The 20,117-nt window shown below is 34.1% G+C and overlaps 1 protein-coding gene across 1 annotated transcript; it reads right to left on the minus strand.

Moving 5' to 3' along the window:
* Positions 1–8,580: 8,580 nt before the first annotated feature.
* On the minus strand, positions 8,581–18,648 carry LOC138896510 (uncharacterized). Its single transcript, XM_070181626.1, has 3 exons — positions 17,668–18,648; positions 9,641–9,695; positions 8,581–8,791 (listed from the first exon to the last, which is right to left on the minus strand). The coding sequence occupies exons 1-2, from the start codon at positions 18,530–18,532 to the stop codon at positions 9,667–9,669; spliced, it is 894 nt and encodes a 297-aa protein (XP_070037727.1). The 5' UTR covers positions 18,533–18,648; the 3' UTR covers positions 8,581–8,791; positions 9,641–9,666.
* Between the last annotated feature and the right edge of the window lie 1,469 nt (positions 18,649–20,117).

The raw sequence follows: 20,117 nt of genomic DNA on the forward strand, positions 1-20,117 counted from the left end.
GCGTGAGCAAAGATTAATTTTGAATCTAGAAAAATGCTGAGATATATATTTTGAATTAGGAAAGTGAGTGAGGAGAAGAAGTGCAACGTGTGTTTTCTTTTTCTCTTATGTCCTTTTTAGCGTTGGTGATATGTCTTGTATTTTCATTATCATTTCACCTGCATATGAACTCCATGTTTTTTTTTAGCTAGCTATTAATAAAGAGTTTAATAGCACAAACCTGCCAACTTTAGTTATTCAATAGGTCAGACTTTTAAGATAAGATATCTAAATATAAAAATGGTCTGAGGTTCAATTAAGAGGTTGCTCATGAATTTGGCTTACAGCTTGTTTGGATGATTGTTACATGTCGTTTCATAATATATCGTATTATATTGTATTGTTTGATGAATAAAATGTTTGGATAGATTGTATCATTTATCGTCGTTTGATGATGTCACGCACCAACAATATAAAAAATAAACTTGCAATATTACTAAGAAAAAGTATGATACAAGGTAGAATTATTATATAAAAAAGTAGGGTAAAAGATAAAATACGATTATTTAATAATAAGGAAAGGAAAGATGAGAGGAAAAAGCAAGGTAACGACGTCACCACACCAAATCCGTCGTTACATAATATGTCATTTTTCGTCGTTATGTAACGACGGATTTAACAATACGATACGATAAAATTAAAGTAACAACCAAAACAAACATTATATTTAAAGTAACAATACGATACAATATACAATAGGTAACAACCATCCAAACAAGCTGTTAGAAAAACTAATTCACTAAGTACTAGAAAACATCATAACACAGAGAAACCAAAGAAACCCATCATAAATTCGGGCATGGGTTCAACCTTTAAGATTTTTAGTATTGAAATTTCAAAAGTTTAATTAATCCGTTATATATTTAAACTTAAGGATTCATATTTACTAATTGTTACAATTTTATTATATATTTATATATGAAATTATGCTCCGCGTTAAAAGTATTGGGTTCAGAAAACCCACTAACGTTAAGCAGCATCCATGCCTGAATGGATTAAGTACGTCGTTCCCATACATGAATTGGATCCATACATATAAGAAATGGTGAGAATATGCATACAAGTAATTTTATTGGAACAATAAATATAACTAGTAGAATACTTAAATATTTCCTTTTGAAGAATCCAGATTTCAAATAAACAAATTCAAACTTGAAAATGATTTTCCTTATTCTAAAGAATGAGGGGCAAAGGATCGAGATGAAGTTGAGACTTAAAAGATCGAATGAAACAATATATAAACAAAAGAAAGAGAGGCAAAGAATCGAGATGAAGTTGAGACTTAAAAGATCGAATGAAACAATATATATAAACAAGGAAATTCCTTATAGGTACGTGCACTTCAATAAAAGAAAAAAAATATTTGTTCAACAATATCACTACTTAGGAACTTTATCTTTTATCTGACCTTTAATTAATTGTGGAAAATAAATAAGGCAGCTAAGTTGCGGTGGGGTGGAATACTTGTTTAGCAACGAGCGATTGATCTGCAATGAAATTATTAAGAAGTTTGCTCTTACTTCCGTATGTGCTTTTATGTACAACTTTTAACTAATTAAGACTTCACTGTGGACGACACGGACACATTGGGGCCTCTACATCATATAGTAGTATCATAGGCGGACTGAATTCGGTTGGTCATGAGAAAAAACAACTCGTTCGATAGTGGGGCGGGCTGGTTAGTGAGCTGGAATTCCAGGTTGGTAGTGGGCTAAAAAATTCCGGGTTTAAGTGGGCCCGTTCAGGTTCGAACCTATCCGGTTTGAACCCGTCCGATTTTTTTAAAAATGTATTATGTTTTCTTATTCGATATAATTGATACTTTAGTGTTTACAAACTTTAAAATTATAAAATAAGTATTTTAAGACATAAAATTAAACTTTTAAATTTTTAAGTTTAAACTTTACACTTTAAAGTGCTAAATTTGAAAATTGAAATTAAGTGGTAATATTTAATTATTTAATAAGACCAATGTGTAAGGATAAAACTTCAAAAGCTTTCATTTCATTAACTTGCAAGTTCTATTTTGAATTTTTTATTTTTGAACTTGCAAATTAAAAGTTTACTATTTTTGAACTTGCATGTTTTGTAAGTTCTTCCATGTCAACATGAGGTTCTTGGTTTTCGGCATTGCTTGAATCGGAACCATAAACCATTATATCTTCAATTTCTTGGTCCTCCAGTTCATCTACCTCTTCACGCCATTGATTTCTCCGCTCTGATCTTATCCAATCTCTAAACCACACTAGAACATTCAAACTGTTGCTACTCAATGAGTGACGGGTATCTCATAGCTGCTGCATTGCTTGGCTAAATGCACTCTCTGATGAAACTGTTGAAATCGACACATTTAGTATGTCCCGAGCCATGGTCGAAAGAACGTAAATTGATTTGAATTGTTCTTCCACCAAGCCAGCGGTAGAAATACCTTTGTGCGGGGCTCTGTTGCCTTTTGCAAGTAGAATTGGAGCTCATCAATATTTCTGCTACTGGATTGTTGATGATCCCTACTGTAGCCCAAATTAAATAATCTTCAACACCATCATTATCCTTAGTAGCATCGGATGCGGATGTAGAACTGAACTTGAAGAAATATTAGCATTTGCATCTACCGCAGAAAAAGTATCAACAATGTTAGCATAATAATTATATAAAGCTTGTAAATATTTATGTAGATCAGAAATGCAAGTGTCACTATCAGGGATTTAAGTTGGTCCAATATCCATATAGGCATATAAAGCAGTGATTAATTGGCGACAAGTAGTCATCTTGACAGAAGGATGCCGCACTAAATTTGATATCATACTTCAGTTGACATTTGATGACACCACACTTCACTAGATAATTGTAATTTTGTAGTGGCCACCATAAATAATTGATAAAACTTAAAATAATAATTAATTGAGAACATGAGAGCAACAAGCAATACAATAATCAAAACGGAATTGAGAGAGAATTAGAGTAGAAGAAGAGAGCAAGTTGTGAGAAGAGGAGGGCTATTTATAATATTTAAAAGGTTAAAAATATAATTTATCAATTATTAGGGGTGGGAGCTATTTTATTAAGGGGTAGGCCGAAATAGCCTTTTTTGCAAAAACAAATAGTTGTTGGCCGACGGTCATCTCAGTTTTTGACCGTTGGCAACAGTCAGATATTTTTTATAAAACAATTCCTAACAGCTACCGGGCTAGAACCCGGTTAAAACTAGTTAAAGGGTTACCGGGCTAGCAAGCTTCCGCGGCACCCGTAGCCTAAAAGTGCTCGACCCCGTCCAGAACAACCCCCTACCCTTATCAATCCGTCCCACCCCTTACCGGATCGGACTGACCAAGGCTGTACCGAATCGAATCGGGTTGTTCGGGTTGTTAGTGGACCGGCCCGTTTCGATTAACACCTTTAGTATCATAATATATGAAAGGGGGAAGAGATCTTCCTCTTTGAACCCATGGTCCCAACAAATCTGCTCCAATGTACAAATTAGACAAGTAAAGAAAAAAATTAGACAAGTAAAGAAAAAAATGTGGGGAATATAGCTGAAAAAAGGACCACAGCTATAAAACTTAACTTTTACATGATTTAACAAAACAAAAATTGTAAACTATTTAATGATGATTTGATACAAACGGAATGACAAAGGTGAGCCGGTGACCAACTTTTCAGATTTTATATAAGCAACAAAGTTGGCTCAAAATTAGAGTTAAGAAGGTTTTTCAGAACGTTCAGTTTTACATAAAATACCAAAAGGCTCAATCCAACCTGAATAATTATTTAGAATGCGCCAAGCCTATCCCAATTAAAAGATGAATCTCTTTCTATTAGATGTTGACATAATAGGCATAAAGGCTTAAACTAGATTTCTTTCGTCATTCTACTTTAAGATGCATAAAATTGAAGTTTAATTTTATAAGCAAAAACATAGACTGAAAAAGCAGTTTTTGGGTAACAATTGCAATTCAAAATAAATTCACACCTGTTTATGGATTCAACTCCAAACTGAATCATACAACAGCTTTTTAATTAAAAAAACTGTTGGAAAGTCGCCATTCACAATTCTTAGACTTCAATTTCAACCAAAAGTCCCAAATAACCGCATAGGGAAATAACCCTAAAAGGAAAAAACAAAAAGAAAAAATTTATTTAGTGGCAAACTCCTTGTTTGACCACTCTAAAGTCCAATCAAATTTACTTGGCCATTCATAATCATTTGCCTGTAATTTCTATTTTCTTCTACTCATTCTCATTTCCCTAACAATACGACACATTTTCCTTACCATTTACCACAATGCAGCATATTCTGCTCCCAATTTTGTACAATCCTAACCATGGCTTACCCAAAAGCCCCAACTCCAACCACTCCAAAAAAAAAAAAAATATTTAAGATTATTCTGAAAACCAAGTTAATGAAAATTAACCAGCCGGCGAAACAGGTCCAAACCGGCTCCGAAATCCACCAGCGATCACCGGGTCATTAACGCAGTGATGAAACGTGGAGCTTTTTCCATTTCCATCATTGCCCCTACATTCCTCGCAAGTAGCTTTCTTCTCCCTTGAAGTTTTCGTCATCATTGGGAAAGTATCTTGGATCCTCGGGAACGAATTCGGGTTCGGGTACGGGTTACTCATATGCATCAGATTCGGATCCAATTGGGCCAAACCCATGGCGTAATTATTATCCTTCTGAATCTTCAAACTCTGTAACTGATCATTCAGATTCTCCAACTCCGCCTGCGAAATTTGATCATAAAACGGCGACCCGAACCCGAGATTCATTTCTGACTGGTTTCTCCGGAGAAGAATTGGCGGAGTTGAAACCGGAAATTCATTCTCCGTCATAAAGCCGCCGAACTCCGCCCTCGCCTTCCGGCTTCGCGACTTCCTGGAACGCTTTAAAACCACGAGGAAGAAACAATCCTTCTCAAGAGCAATCAAACCGAAATTCGCCTTACCGGTGATGGGAATTCGCCGGCGGTCCTCGAACTTGGAGCTCTTCCGGTCGCACAAGTAAATAGAAATCTGGTTCGGAGAAATCCCGATCCTCTGGCTGAGCATCAACTGAAACGCCTTGAATTCAAGCATAGGGTAGACACGTATACTCCCAATATTCATCTCCCTCTCTCCGTCAAAAAACACCACCGGAAACTCCGGTCCAGCACCGCCTTCCACCATATTTACTCCGGCAGATGACGTCAGTTGCCGGTGAACCAAACACATTAAAAATGGGAAAAGGAGAGTTGTGGAAAGGAAGTAGACAGGGGTTTATATATTCAGGGAAGAGAGGTGGGGTTTAAGGGAGGGGTCGATTAGTAAATAAGATAAGGCGGTGGGGGATAATTGTGGGAATAAAGTATTGGTATAGAAGAAGACAGACTAGCTTCCAGATGCTTTTATGGGAGGAAGAAAGGGGATTGGTTAGAGGGGTGGGGTGGGGTAGGGGGTAGGGTTAATTGAGTGTGGTGGTGGTTGCTTGCAGATCAAGTAATAGAATGTGAAGTGTGTCAATACTCTTCCAACTGTTCTAACAAATATCCTTTTTTATGTTCTCTTCTTAAATGCCGATTTTTATCGCCACGCCATTTGTTTTATTTATTAGGTGATGATATGGTTCGTTTAATATTTTCTTTAAACGCCAATTTCGTGGAATAAATTTTCATATTCGATAATTTAAAAGCTTTAAAAAATCATAATTTTGAGGTACTTTCTCCGTCCATTTTAATTGATTTTTAATTTTTTTTTATGATTCATAATATTTAATTTTTTAAGATATTATAAAAGAATTAACTTATTTTTTCTGAAGTTGTCTTTGATTAAAGATTTTTGGAGTATCTGTTATATTTTTAATGAATAAATTAAACAGATAGTAAAGATTAATATAATTAATTTTATTGTTAATTAGTGTTAAACGATAAATTCTTTAATATGTGCTAAAATAACTAAAAAATTAATTAAAATAGAACGAACAGAGTATCAATTTTTATGTATTGTTCTTATTGTTAAAATGATCAACTTATAGCTTTCTGTGTAGTGCGTGAAGTAAACTAATACGTTTTAAATTAATTAAAGTAACGTTCTACAAGTAAAATAAGACTATTGAATTGAAATCTATTTATATAGAATATGAGAAGCAAATCAATGTGATGATGGCAAGTGTCATAATAAAAATTCAACAAGTGTCTAAATTTAGGATAAAATTAGTTAGGTCAGTTAATAATTAGTTACTCTTTTTGAATTTGAATAAAAATAATTAAATATCCATATATTTAAGGGAACTATTTTAAAAATAAAAAAAAATAACTTCAATGTAGAGATATATAAAATAATAAAATTCTGTCAAATTATTCATTTAGAAAAATAATACAATAGTATTTATATTATATATAAATAATAAATAAAAAAATTAAAATATTGTAGAACAAAAACTAATGTATAAAGAGGAGAATAGATAAGGTGATTCTATCCGCACTTTAAATTTATTTGATAAAACTAAGTAAATAAATAATACTCAAAAATATTATGATAAATTTGAATATCAAAATAATTATGAGAAAGTCATACATGCTAAAGTCAAGTTATATTCATTGTATTATATTAAACTGATAATTTATTAAAAATTTGTATGTCAATTTAATAATATTAAGTAATGGATAATTTAATTAGATAAGCAAGGAACAAAAAAATAAATAAAATATAAATTTGTGTAAAAATATAAAAATATATGACTTATTATTAGAATTATGATGAGAAAAATCGTACATATACACATAACTAAAATCATAATAAACAAATATTCATAAAGGAAGAATACTAAAAAAGGATAAAAGAATTTCACGCGATAGCGTAAAAATATATATAGTAATTAAATTTTTCATATAGAAAATTTTAGTTAATAAATAGAAATCATAATTTCATAATAAAAAATATAAACATATAAAGATACTGTTAGGATATTATACAAAAGATAAGTATTATATATATTTAACACAAATTAATAATAATTATAAATATTGATAGGTTTTTAATAAAAATAATAAAGGCTTATCTCTTTATACTTTTGATGAATTAAAATTATAATTTAGTAATAAAAATATTATATTATTTAAATTTTCAGTAAAATACAAAATGAAAAAACTAATCAAATATTACAGTAAAGAATAATGTACAAAAAGAGTAGGATAAAGATAATTTTATAATATATATTTTGAATTAATTAATAAATAACACTCAAGAAAATTATTGGTAAATTTAGACAATTGAAGAATTTTGAACAGTATAACATAAGTTAAAAAATAAAAATATTTTCAGAGTAAGAAAATATATATCTATATTATATTAAAAGAGAAGTAGTATCAAAATATTAAGCCAAGTGACAAGTTAATAAAAAGTCATATTAGTAAATGTATAGTCTAAGTACTTGCTAATTTAATAATAATAATAAAGAATATAAATAAGGATCAAACAATTAAGTTGATTACTATATAATATGTATCCTTTGATTTTGTATAAATTTTGTTATATTTCTATACACTATATTAAATAATAAAATAATAACTAATATTTATTAAAATAATATTATGATATATTAAATTATAATTTTATAAGATGAATATTGATGGCAGGTTAGAATTGCGTGTTTTAGTCGCCTATTTTCACTCTAATTCACTGTATTTTACTTGTGTTGAGCTATAATTTGTAGTATTTTGTACTTATTGCGTGTTTTATGCCTTGTAGGAGCGATCCCGAATTATGCAGATGTTGTGGAGCTAATTCTAGTAACTCGGGGGTCAACGGACGAGTAGTGCACTTAATGGGAGAAAAGAGTTGAGCAAGAGCGAATTTCAGATGCGCGGCCGCGCATGAGGGCGCGCAAGTGATACAGTACTCTGCCAGACATGCGCTCCATTCTGGGAACTTTACCCACGCCTATTTTGGTAAATTCGGAGGTAACTCTTTTTGACCTATATGAAGCCTAGCTCGTCTCAAAACAAGGCATCAGAGATTTTGGGAGCAACTTTTGGAGAGAAGAAGGCAAGGAAACAACAGAAGTTCTAATCACTTCATTCAATACGAAAGTTTGTTTGATTTTGTGAATCGTATGTCTTCTTGTTCTTCTAATACTCTTGTGATGAGTAAATCCGCCACTATGGAGTAATTTTTCTTAGGGTTACTGACGTATATTGTGATTTGACTATTATTTTGGGTTTTTACTCTCTGTTAATTGCCTGAATTTATTGAATGAGTTATTAATTGAATTGCAAGGCCAATTGTAGTTTTACTTTAATTAAAAGAGGAGTGTTGCTACAATTCGCATTGTGTCATATTATTTGGGTTGATTTTACGCTTCTCATAGGTAATCGAAAGAGCTTAATGTCACGACCCAGAATTCCCACCGTCGGGACCGTAACATTTCACTTGCTAGGCAAGCCGACGTTAGAGAATTATTAAGCCAATCCTAATTCAATTCAGTAAATAACAACAAATAAGCTAAAATAAAATAGAACGAGTGCAGAATAATATAAAACTTTATTAATTACTACCACCCGGATCTGGAATCACAATTCACGAACTTTTAGGATTTACTACAAGTAAAAGTCTGATTGAAATACAACTGTTTGAACGAAAGAAACAGTAAAAGAAAAGAACCGAAAAGATAGACGGGGACATCAAGGTCTGCGAACGTCAACAGATCTACCTTGAGTCTCCGATGAACCAGTCCGAGTTGCTACGCCTCTCGATCAGCTGGGACCAATACAAAAATCTGCACAGGAAGTGCAGAGTGTAGTATCAGTACAACTGACCCCATGTACTAGTAAGTGTCGAGCCTAACCTCGACGAAGTAGTGACAAGGTTATGACAAGACACCTACATAACAAACCTGTGTAATTTAACAGTATATGTACAAATAACAATTAAACATGTACTATTGGGAAGGGGGACATGCTGAGGAAAATACGAGATAAAGAACTACAGCAGAATGTAACTTGAACAGCCAATATACTATGAACCAATAAGAACAAGTAAACACAGTAAAGGAAAAAATGCACGGCATCACCCTTCGTGCTTTTACTCTCAACCTCACCATAAAATCAATAGAAATGGCACGACAACACCCTTCGTGCATTAACTCTCATAACATGGCACGACATCACCCTTCGTGCATTAACACTCACAATATGGCACGGCATCACCCTTCGTGCATTAACACTCACAATATAACACGACATCACCCTTCGTGCATTAACACTCTCCCTTACCATAATGCAATAAACAAATAACAACAGGGAGATAAAATAACAAGTACAAGCCTTACTTCAATATTTGGTTCCACAATATCAACTTCAACTTCAGAATTAATACTCAATTATCATCAGAAGATCCATAAACATGATAAGAATGATCAATTTAACAATACTAGTCTAAACATGGATAACATGAACAAAGGAAGCTATAATGGCAAGAAATCAAACCCCACCCCGCATGCTTTAACCCGACAACAATGCATAAGTACTCGTCACCTCACATATACGTTGTTCCCCAATATTTAAACATATAGCAAATAGACAAACAAGTCTTATTCCCTCAAGTCAAGGTTAACCATGATATTTACCTCGCTCCGAAGACCAAACTCAAAGCTCAACCACGGCTTTTCCTTTCAAACAAGCCTGCGAACCAATAAAATCTAGCAATTTACCAACCAAACGATTCAAATTAAGCCTTAGAAATTACCCATAATTGTAAAGAATTCAATTTAGGCAATTATTAAAAAAGTCAACAAAAGTCAACACCCGGGCCCGCTTGGTCCAAACCCGAAATTCGGACCAAAACCCAATTACACATTCATTCCGAGCCTGGTTATATGATTTGTTTTGGAATTCGACCTCAATTTGAGGTCTAAATTCCTAATTTACCAAATCCCTAATTTCTACCCAAAAACTCCCAATTTCCACCATGAAAACTTTATATTTTAGGTTGAAAACTTGTGAAATGTAGTGAAAGATTGAAAGAAAATAGGTTAGAATCACTTACCAACGAATTGGGGAAGAAGAAGTCTTGGAAAAAATGCCTCTAATGTTTTAGGTTTTGAAAATTTGAGAAATGAACCAAAAATCCCGTCTAAGTCATAGTTGTTCAGCTGCAGATGTTGCATTTGCGAACTGGGCGAAGCCCGCAAATGCGAATATTTCATCGCAAATGCGAGAAACATCACACCTCTGAATTCTTCGCAAATGCGAAGAATAGTTCGCAAATGCAAACTCAGGCTTGATCGCAAATGCGACCCAGTGATCGCAAATGCGAAGAATGGCTATGTCTGCTGCCTTCGCAAATGCGAATCAGTGTTCGCAAATGCGGACTGCCAGGATCGCAAATGCGATCAAAACTTCGCAATTGCGAAGGTCTTCCCCCAGCCCACTGCTCGCAAATGCGATGGTCTCTTCGCAAATACGAGGCTCGCATTTGCGAGCCACACCTCGCAAATGCAAAGTCTGCAGATCAGTTGCAGCAACTGTTATGTTTTCTAAGTTCAAAACACGCCGTAGCCTATCCGAAACTCACCCGAGCCCTCAGGGCTCCAAACCAAACATGCACACAAGTCCTAAAATATCATACGAACTTGCTCGCGCGATCAAATCACCAAAATAACACCTAGAACTACAAATTGAATACCAAATCAAATGTAATTTTCAAGAAAACTTTAAAACTTCTATTTTCACAACCGAACATCCGAATCACGTCAAAACTAACTTCGTTTCTCACCTAATTTTACAGGCAAGTCATAAATATAATAATGGACCTGTACTGAGTTTCGGAACCAAAATACGAACCCGGTATCAACAAGACCAAACATCAGTCAATTCTTAAAACCATTAAACTTTCAAACTTTTAATTTTTCATCAAAATTCCATATCTCGAGTTAGGGACCTCAGAATTCGATTTCGGACATACGCGCAGGTCCTAAATTACGATACGGACCTACCGAGACCGTCAAAAATACGAATCCGGGTCTGTTTGCTCAAAATGTTGACCGAAGTCAACTTAAATAAATTTCTAAGGCAAAATTCTTATTTTATCACTCTTCAACATATAAGCCTTCCGGAAGAACACCCGGACTGTGCACGCAAATCGAGTAAGGCTAAAATGAGGTTTTTGAGATCTCGAAACACAGAATTAGGCTAAAAAGAGAATTTAATCAAATTTAAGTAATCTCTCGGTTCCAATTTAAATAACACACTTTTTTTATTAGTCCATTAAAAAAAATGACACATTTCTATATTAAGAAATAATTTAACTTTAAATTTTTTATTTTATCAAATTTATAGCCATATAAATATTATGGCCCCATAAAATGTTTTAAGCTTTTAGGACCACATATTTCAAAAATCTTTTTTTTTTTTAAACTTTGTATCAAATCAAACTAAATTATTTAAAGTTGAAACGAAGAGAGTAACATTTTTTTTAGGAGACATGCAAAAAGCCAAACATGACAAGCAATTGGAAGTAGTATTTTCTTGGGAGAGTGTCTTATTCTTTTTTCTTTTTCCATAGTACGTTGTTGAGTTCTTTGCATTTTGCGCCCCTAATGTAAATACCATTTTTTTTTTTTTTACATCCTATCCTCTTATTTTTTTACAATTTGCCCCTTAATTTATTTATTTTCTTGCAGAACTAAATTAGAGCTTATTTTATTAGGAATTACATAGTAAATAAGAAAGAAAAGGAGAAAGGAGAGGAGTTGGAATGAAAGACCCCATTGAAGCGGCTAATCCCATGCATATTGTATGGACATCTGGTCGTACAAATTGCATAGTATCATAAATAGCCAACCCAGGTATTACCTAACCCAAGGAGAGTTTATAAACAAATACAGATCTTTGGTCTCATTCTCGATACTGTGATATACCATAAGACCAATAAGTTGATTCGAAATCTCGCTATCAACCTCTTGGCCTAAAAAAAGTAATCTTTCTCGACAAAGTCGATTGATTAGGGTAAAATTTGTATCCCTTAGGAACCGTACATGCGCCTTTTGATGCATACTATCACATATACATATCTTTCTTCCATAACGTAAACCAAGCATTCATTTTAGATTCATTCATATTCGAGAATCAAGCGTCGAAGCATCTAGAAGGGTTGGCTTATAGTTATTCAATTACATATACCTCCCCCTCCTAACCGGCCCTTTCTAAAATACTCAAAAAAAATTCCTTTTTTGTAAATTCTTTTGAACCTTACCTTTTCTTATTATTCCACCTAGATAAATCTAAATGGACAAATTGATTAGGCCGAATAATTCCATATTTCTAACCCTTTTAGTCGATGAAATCGTAAAACTATACGATTCCTCAGAAAAGGGCATAATAGTTACTTTTTTTTGTATAACAGGATTATTAGTTACTCGTTAGATTTCTTCGAGACATTTCCCACGAAGCGATTTATATGAATCATTAATTTTTCTTTCATGGAGTTTCTCCCTTATTCATATAATTCTGTATTTCAAAAAGAATATTTTAATTTTAAGTAAAATAACTGGCCCTAGTGCTATTTTTACCCAAGGCTTTGCTACGCCAGGTATTTTAACTGGAATATACCAATCTGTAATATTAGTACCTGCTCTTCAATCCGAGTGGTTAATAATGCACGTAAGTATGATGATATTGGGTTATGCAGCCCTTTTATGTGGATCATTATTATTAGTAACACTTCTAGTGATTACATTTCGAAAAAACAGATAACTTTTTTTATAAGAGCAATGATTTTTTAAACGAGTCATTTTTTTTGGGTGAAAATATTTTACAAAATACTTTTGTTTCTGCTAAAACTTATTACAGGTCCCAATTGATTCACCAATTGGATTATTGGAGTTATCGGGTTATTAATTTAGGATTTACTTTTTTAACCATAGAAATCCTTTCGGGAGCGGTATGGGCTAATGAAGTGTGGGGGTCGTATTGGAATTGAGACCCAAAAGAAACTTGGGCATTTATTACTTGGATCGTATTTGCTATTTATTTACAGGGCGCCTCTAAAGCTTTGGGCAGTGAGGCCGTTGCCTTAGGCCTCCAAAATTTGAAGGCCTCAAATTATTATTATTTTTTTTTATTTATTATTATTATTATTATTATTATTATTATTATTATTATTATTATTATTACTAAATACTATGTAATTTATATAAATAATTAGTATAAAGAAAAGTATTATAATATATTTTTTGTTACTTGATTGAGGTTATTTTACGCAATAAATTTATAAATTATGATGATTTTCTTTCCTCATTAAATAATATATTTGTTTCACTCTTCAATTTTAATTTTATCCTTTTTATATAGGAATTAAGTTATATATATCGACAACATAATGAATTTCTTTTATAATGTTCTCTGAAACTGCATGAACACAAAATCATTCATGCACCGGTTTTCTTTTAGTGTAATTTGATATATTATATCAGGTTATTTATAATTTATTGTAGATATTCACCAATAAGTGCTACTTAATAGAATGAACTACAATCATCGTTTAAATTGATCAGAAGGAGTAAATATTTTTGACACCGTCAATGCTCAAAACTTAAACTATTTATGTACGTTTATTTCTTTTTCTTGTTTGTGATGATAGTCAAATCAAAATTTTCACTTTGAGTTCTGGACGTAACCATACGATAGTCCATCACTTTATTCTTGTGCTCTTCTTCCTATTTTTTTGTTTGTTTGTTGAAATTCGTTTTTTTGGTCTTAAATGATTAATTTGTTATTTAAAAAGCAAAAATTATTGTTAGTGTAAATATTTTATAAAATAAGCCTCTCAATATGGTTTCATCTTAGGCGACGAGATCCATTGAGCCGCCCCTGTATATTTACATACTCACAAATAGAAATTTGGAGGGTGCAAATTCTGCAATTTTAGCGTATGAAGGAGAAGAAGAAGAAGAAGCGAAGGTAAAACAAAGAGAGAGGAACAACTACTACCGAGTTCATTGTACCATCAGCTTGCAAAATTTGATCACCATATCGATATGTATACTCGCTTTACAAGCCAAACTAAACATAAGAATGTTCCTTTAATGCGCGCAGATCAGATTTTTTATCCAAGGTTGATGAGTTGAGATCAATAGCAACAATGTATGTGCAAAGAAGTTTCTAATTTAAGTACTTGCTGAAAAATCTATAATTTGCTTCTTAAAATCTGCAAAAAATGTAAGCTAATGATTCCTGTACACAATGGGTTCTTCCAGAGAAAACATAGTTCACGTACTAACTATAAGAATATCTCGTGCTCTTCATAATTTTGTATAGCTTATTAAACAACAAAGACGACACTGTACAGAGAAGTGATTTCAAGGCCAAACAGCCTCTCTGCAGAGCTGTTCATATATATATATATATATATATATATATATATATATATATATATATATATAAAATACAAAGGGTAAGGGAAGTAGGTAATGTAGTACAATACAAATCGAACTCTTGAGTCCTACAAATATATGGACTAGGAGTCCTAATACGCCCCCTCAATCTGGACGTATTGAAATAACGGATAGATTGTCACGCAAAAGACAAAAACGGGATGAGGATAAACCTTTGTAAAGATATCAGCAAGTTGGGAGTGAGAAGGCACATATTGGACAATAAGATCCCCTTGAGCAACTTTATCACGAACATAATGAAAATCAACATCAATATGTTTAGAACGATCATGAAATACGGGGTTACGAGACATGTATGTTGAGCTGACATTGTTACACAATACTCGAATCAGTTCACGAAGATAAAGACCAAGCTCATGAAGAACATGACGAATCCAAGAAGTTTCAGCTACAGTATAGGCAATAGCCCTATACTCGGCCTCTTTAGACGATCTTGAAACTGTCGGTTGTTTCTTCGCACGCCAAGAGATAAGATTGGAACCCAAGAAAATTGCAAACCAAGTAGTAGAACGCCTGCTATCAGGGCATCCAGCCCAATTAGCATCCGAATAAGCAATCACCAATGAATTGGATGAAGAAGCACGCAAAAACAGTCCATACGAAATAGTACCCTGTAAGTACCTAAAAATACGCTTCACACACTGCAAATGAGTAGTACGAGGTTCATGCATAAACTGAGAAATAGCATTCACAACATAGGCAATATCAGGACGAGTCAAAGTCAAGTATTGAAGAGCACCCACCATGCTCCTATATTCACTAGGTTCTGAAAGTAACTCACCATCCATAAGAGAAATAGAAGTACGAGAAGCTAGAGGTGTGAGAACTGGCTTACAAGTATGCATGTGAAACTTAAGGAGCATGTCTGAAATATATTTCTGTTGAGATAAATGAAGACCACCAGATGAGCGAACAACTTGAACACCAAGAAAATAATGAAGATCGCCTAAGTCTTTCATGGCAAACTGAAGGGTAAGAAGACTAATGAACTGATCAAGGATAGATGAACAACTACCCGTTAGAATAATATCATCAACATAAAGCAGTAGGATAAGAATACCTGATGATGAACGACGAACAAACATAGAGGTATCAGATTTGCTACAAATAAAACCTTGAGAAAGAAGAAATGTACTAAAGCGATGAAACCATGCACGCGTGGCCTGTTTTAAACCATAAATGGCTTTGGTCAATTTGCAAACACGGTGAGGAATTTCAGGATGAATAAAACCAGGAGGTTGTTTCATAAATACTTCCTCGGTAAGAACACCATGTAAAAAAATATTTTTAACATCTAATTGACTAATAGGCCAAGAAAAAGAAACAACAAGAGAAAGTACAATACGAATAGTAGTAGCTCGAACAACATGACTAAAAGTCTCATGGTAATCAACACTAGGTTGCTGTGCTACAAGACGAGCTTTGTACCGCTCAATAGACCCATCCGAATTATATTTAATACGATAAACCCACTTACAACCGATCAAATTCATGTGAGGTTGAAAAGGAACAAGTACCCAAATTTTATTTGCCAAAAGCGCATTAAACTCATCTGCCATAGCTTGTTGCCACTTAGGATTTTTCACAGCTTGAGAGAAACAAGAGGGCTCAATATCACGAAGAGTAGCACTCAATGAAAATACCTTCTTAGGTTTAGAAATTTCAGATTTAAAACGAGTTTGCATTGTATGAAATGTAATGGTGGATATGGAAGCGGAAGAAGTAGTAGTGTGAGACAAGATAGGTAAAGATGAGGAAAGATCAGTAGAGTGTGACTCACTAGATGGATCAGTAAGTGATGCCGCAGTGATTGTGGTAGAACAAGGAGAAGGAGAAGGAGAAGGAGAATTTGAGGAATGAGGGTCAGAGGAAGCCACAAAAGAGTTATGCGGGACAGAAAGTTGTGTAGGTAATAAGGGTGATGTAACCACAAGAGGATATAGAGAGTGGGATGAGGAAGAGACATGTGAAGGACAAGACAAGGTAGCGTATGGGAACACTGACTCATGATATATAACATGACGACTAATATACACACGACCTGATTTAGGATCTAGACAACGATATCCTTTAGAGTTAGATGCATAACCAAGAAAGATACAGTGAACAGAAAGGGGTGTGAGCTTGTGAGGTGCTCGGGTAGAAAGGTTAGGGAAGCATTCACAACCAAAGACTCTAAGAAAATTATAGTCTGGAGGTCTATGAAAAAGCCTTTCAAAAGGAGAGAGTCCTTGCAAATTAGGCGTTGGCAATCTATTAATTGTATAAACAGCATAATAAGCAGCATCAACCCAAAATTGAGATGGTAAAGTAGCCTCTGCAAGAATGGTACGCACTATTTTAATAATGTATCTATGCTTCCGTTCAGCAACCCCATTTTATTGAGGAGAGTCCGAACACGACTTACGAAAGAGAATACCCGAGTTGGAAAAATGTGAGAGCATAGCTTTGTTATCAAATTCACCTCCTCCATCACTTTGAAAAGTCTTTATTTTAGAGTTAAATACGTTTTCTATTAGTTTTTGAAAAGCACAAAAATGTGTAAAAACTTCTGATTTACTCTTCATAGGGTATAACCATGTAAAACGAGAGAAATCAAAAATAAAAATAACATAATATTTAAATCCCAAGTTTGATAAAATTGGCGACTGCCAAACATGAGTGAAAAATATCTAATGGAAAACAACTACAGCGATCCACTAAACTAAATGGTAAACGTTGAGATTTTCCTAATCGACAAGGGACACAATCATTATTATAACAATTAATCAAACTAATGTAATTATTTTTTCTAAGACGATCTAAAGTATAAGCTCCATTGTGACCTAAACGACGATGCCAAATATCTCCAGACTGACGTAGAAAAATACATGCTTGAGGATGAGAAGACACTAATGAAGATGCTAGCGGATAAACATCACCCTTACTGGAAGTTTGCAGGAGAGTTTGACCCGAGGCTTTGTCCTTAACAGAAGCAGAACAATAATCAAAATTAACAGCACAATTGTTATCCTTACACAACTTCTTTACGGAAATTAAATTATGGTGAAGTCGAGGAACATGAAATATGGAGCACAAGTGTAATGAACGAGATACAAAGGGTAACTGAGTATATCCAATGTTTTTAATATTAAGCAAAGTGCCATTTCTGACCAACACACGATCAGAGCCAGTATAAGGTGATTTATGTAGAAAATTACCTTCAGATGGGGTCATATGAGCGGACGCAGCAGAGTCAAAGTACCAAGTAGCATCATTTGTTTCACCAAATGACATAGTAGCAAAAGACTTAGGAAGATCATTAGCAACAAAAGCATGATTAAATCGATTGGTACACTGTAATGCAGAGTGACCGGGAGACCCACAAATTTGACAAATGGTAGAAGAAGGATGTGCTCCTAAGACTTCTGCAGATGGTGATGTTGAACTAGTAGATTGTGAATGATAGGAAACATGGGAATTACTACCAATACCTGATGAAGACTGTCCATGAAAACCGTTGCGTGAAAAATTATTAGGTGAAGAAACTTGTTTTGATTGACCGCGACCACCAAAGAAGCCTCGACCTCTTCCTCCACGACCCCTTCCTCTAGATGAGTAAGACCGACCTCTGCCACGACCCCCTTGAGATATTGATTGATTACCAGAGACAAAAGAGGAGTTAGGAGATACATTCTGGGCAGCAAAGGCTTGATGGGAGACAACAAGGTCTAGTTCTTTGAGGCGTTGCAACCGTTGCTCATGAAGCAAGAGTTTGGTACGAAGTTCTTCAAGAGATAGTTGGCCTGAATAATGTGTAATGATGCCAACTAGTGTGTCATACTCTCTTCCCAACCCAATCTGTCCTATAGATGGGAAAGAAGGCAGACCAATCTGTCCTATAGATGAATCTAGTCGAATACTAGGAGCAACAGAGTGAAGGGGGAAAAAGTATTGTAATGGAGACAAAGGGGGAATTGAATCAGATGACGAAATATCCGATATTGATTGGGTAGTTGCAACAGTTGTTGTAGGAAAAGGAAGCGAGACATCTGAAGAAAGGGGAGTAAACGACTGGGAAGCCATAGTAGCGTGAAAGAGGTAAAAGAAAGTGGTAGGACAGTTGGATTGTACTGGACGTCTGATACCATGTACAGAGAAGTGATTTCAAGGCCAAACAGCCTCTCTGCAGAGCTGTTCATATATATATATATATATTGAATATAAAGGGTAAGGGAAGTAGGTAATGTAGTACAATACAAATCAAACTCTCGAGTCCTACAAGTATATGGACTAGGAGTCCTAATAGACACAGTTTCTTAAACAGGTTTACAAATTCGAATGGCAATATCTAAATTGGATAATTTTTTAGACTCTCCTTTAACAATGTAAGACAAATATAGAATGAACTGTACCTTCTTTTGTTCCTTTTCCTCTCAATCTAACAATTCTCCATCCCAGACGGGGAAACGAACTATGTGTCAACACTTAGTGATGATATTTGAACGTATATATATAGGCAAATCGTCAGATATTCTTATCCCTCCGCTCTCATTTTCTTTCTATCTTATTATGTAATTCCTATTTTATTCCTCATAAAATGAACTCTAATTTAGTTTAAGGGGCAAATCACAAAAAAATAAGAGGATAGGATGTAAATAAAAAAATAGTACATACATTAGGTGTGCAAAATGCAAAGAAGCCTACGATCTTCTCTTGTTTTAGTAGGAAAGAGAAGTTACTAATAAATGATTCTAAAAAGTCATTAATTACTGAATGATTGTATTCATTTATTAGGGGAATCCAGTCATTATTGATTGAGAAAATGACAGCATATTGTCATCTCCTGTACTCAATATAATCCAAATTTCTTTTTAATATTCCCTAAATCCTTTTGTTTACACTGTTGCCGAACTTTTTGAAACCCCCTCATCCTTGCTTTTCACTACCCACTTTATTTAGGATCTCTTAGGGGTTGCTTCAGTGGTGAGCACCCTCCACTTCCAATTAATAGGTTGTGAGTTCGAGTCACCCCAAGAGTAAGGTGGGGAGTTCTTGGACGGAGGGAGCCGAGAGTCTATCGGAAACAGCCTCTCTACCCAGAGTAGGGGTAAGGTCTGCGTATACACTACCCTCCCCAGACCCCACTAGTGAAATTATACTGGATTGTTGTTGTTGTTGTTACAGATAACTAAACAAAGTTAGTTAGCAACTTTTAGAATAAATAATTCTGATATGATGATGAAGTTAAATAAAGTAACTATTGTGGTTTCCTTGACTTACTCTTACTATCTATTACTAATAATCTTAGAAATAGGTATTTAAAAATGGCTAATAATCTATCCCAATTTGTGGTACCTGATGAATTACATTGTTCCAGATTCATTTAACATAAAAAGAATAATATCTGTCATAATCAAAAGTTTGTTGGAATCTCTATTCAAATTTCATCTTTATAAAAAGTCGATCAATTTAGATATCAGTGTACTGCTTTTTAACGTTTCTTGAGTTGCCGATATCAAACTTTTAGAAGAAACCAACGCTACCGAAAAAATGCAGCTACTTATATAACTTACAATCTGTTCCATCCATTGAATTAGCACTTGGATGATAAAACTTTCTAAATTACTCCCTCCGATTCATAATAAGTGACTTTTTTACCTTTTTATTT

The sequence above is a fragment of the Nicotiana tomentosiformis genome, chromosome 7 (genome assembly GCF_000390325.3).
Source record: "Nicotiana tomentosiformis chromosome 7, ASM39032v3, whole genome shotgun sequence".
NCBI classification, from domain to species: domain Eukaryota; kingdom Viridiplantae; phylum Streptophyta; class Magnoliopsida; order Solanales; family Solanaceae; genus Nicotiana; species Nicotiana tomentosiformis.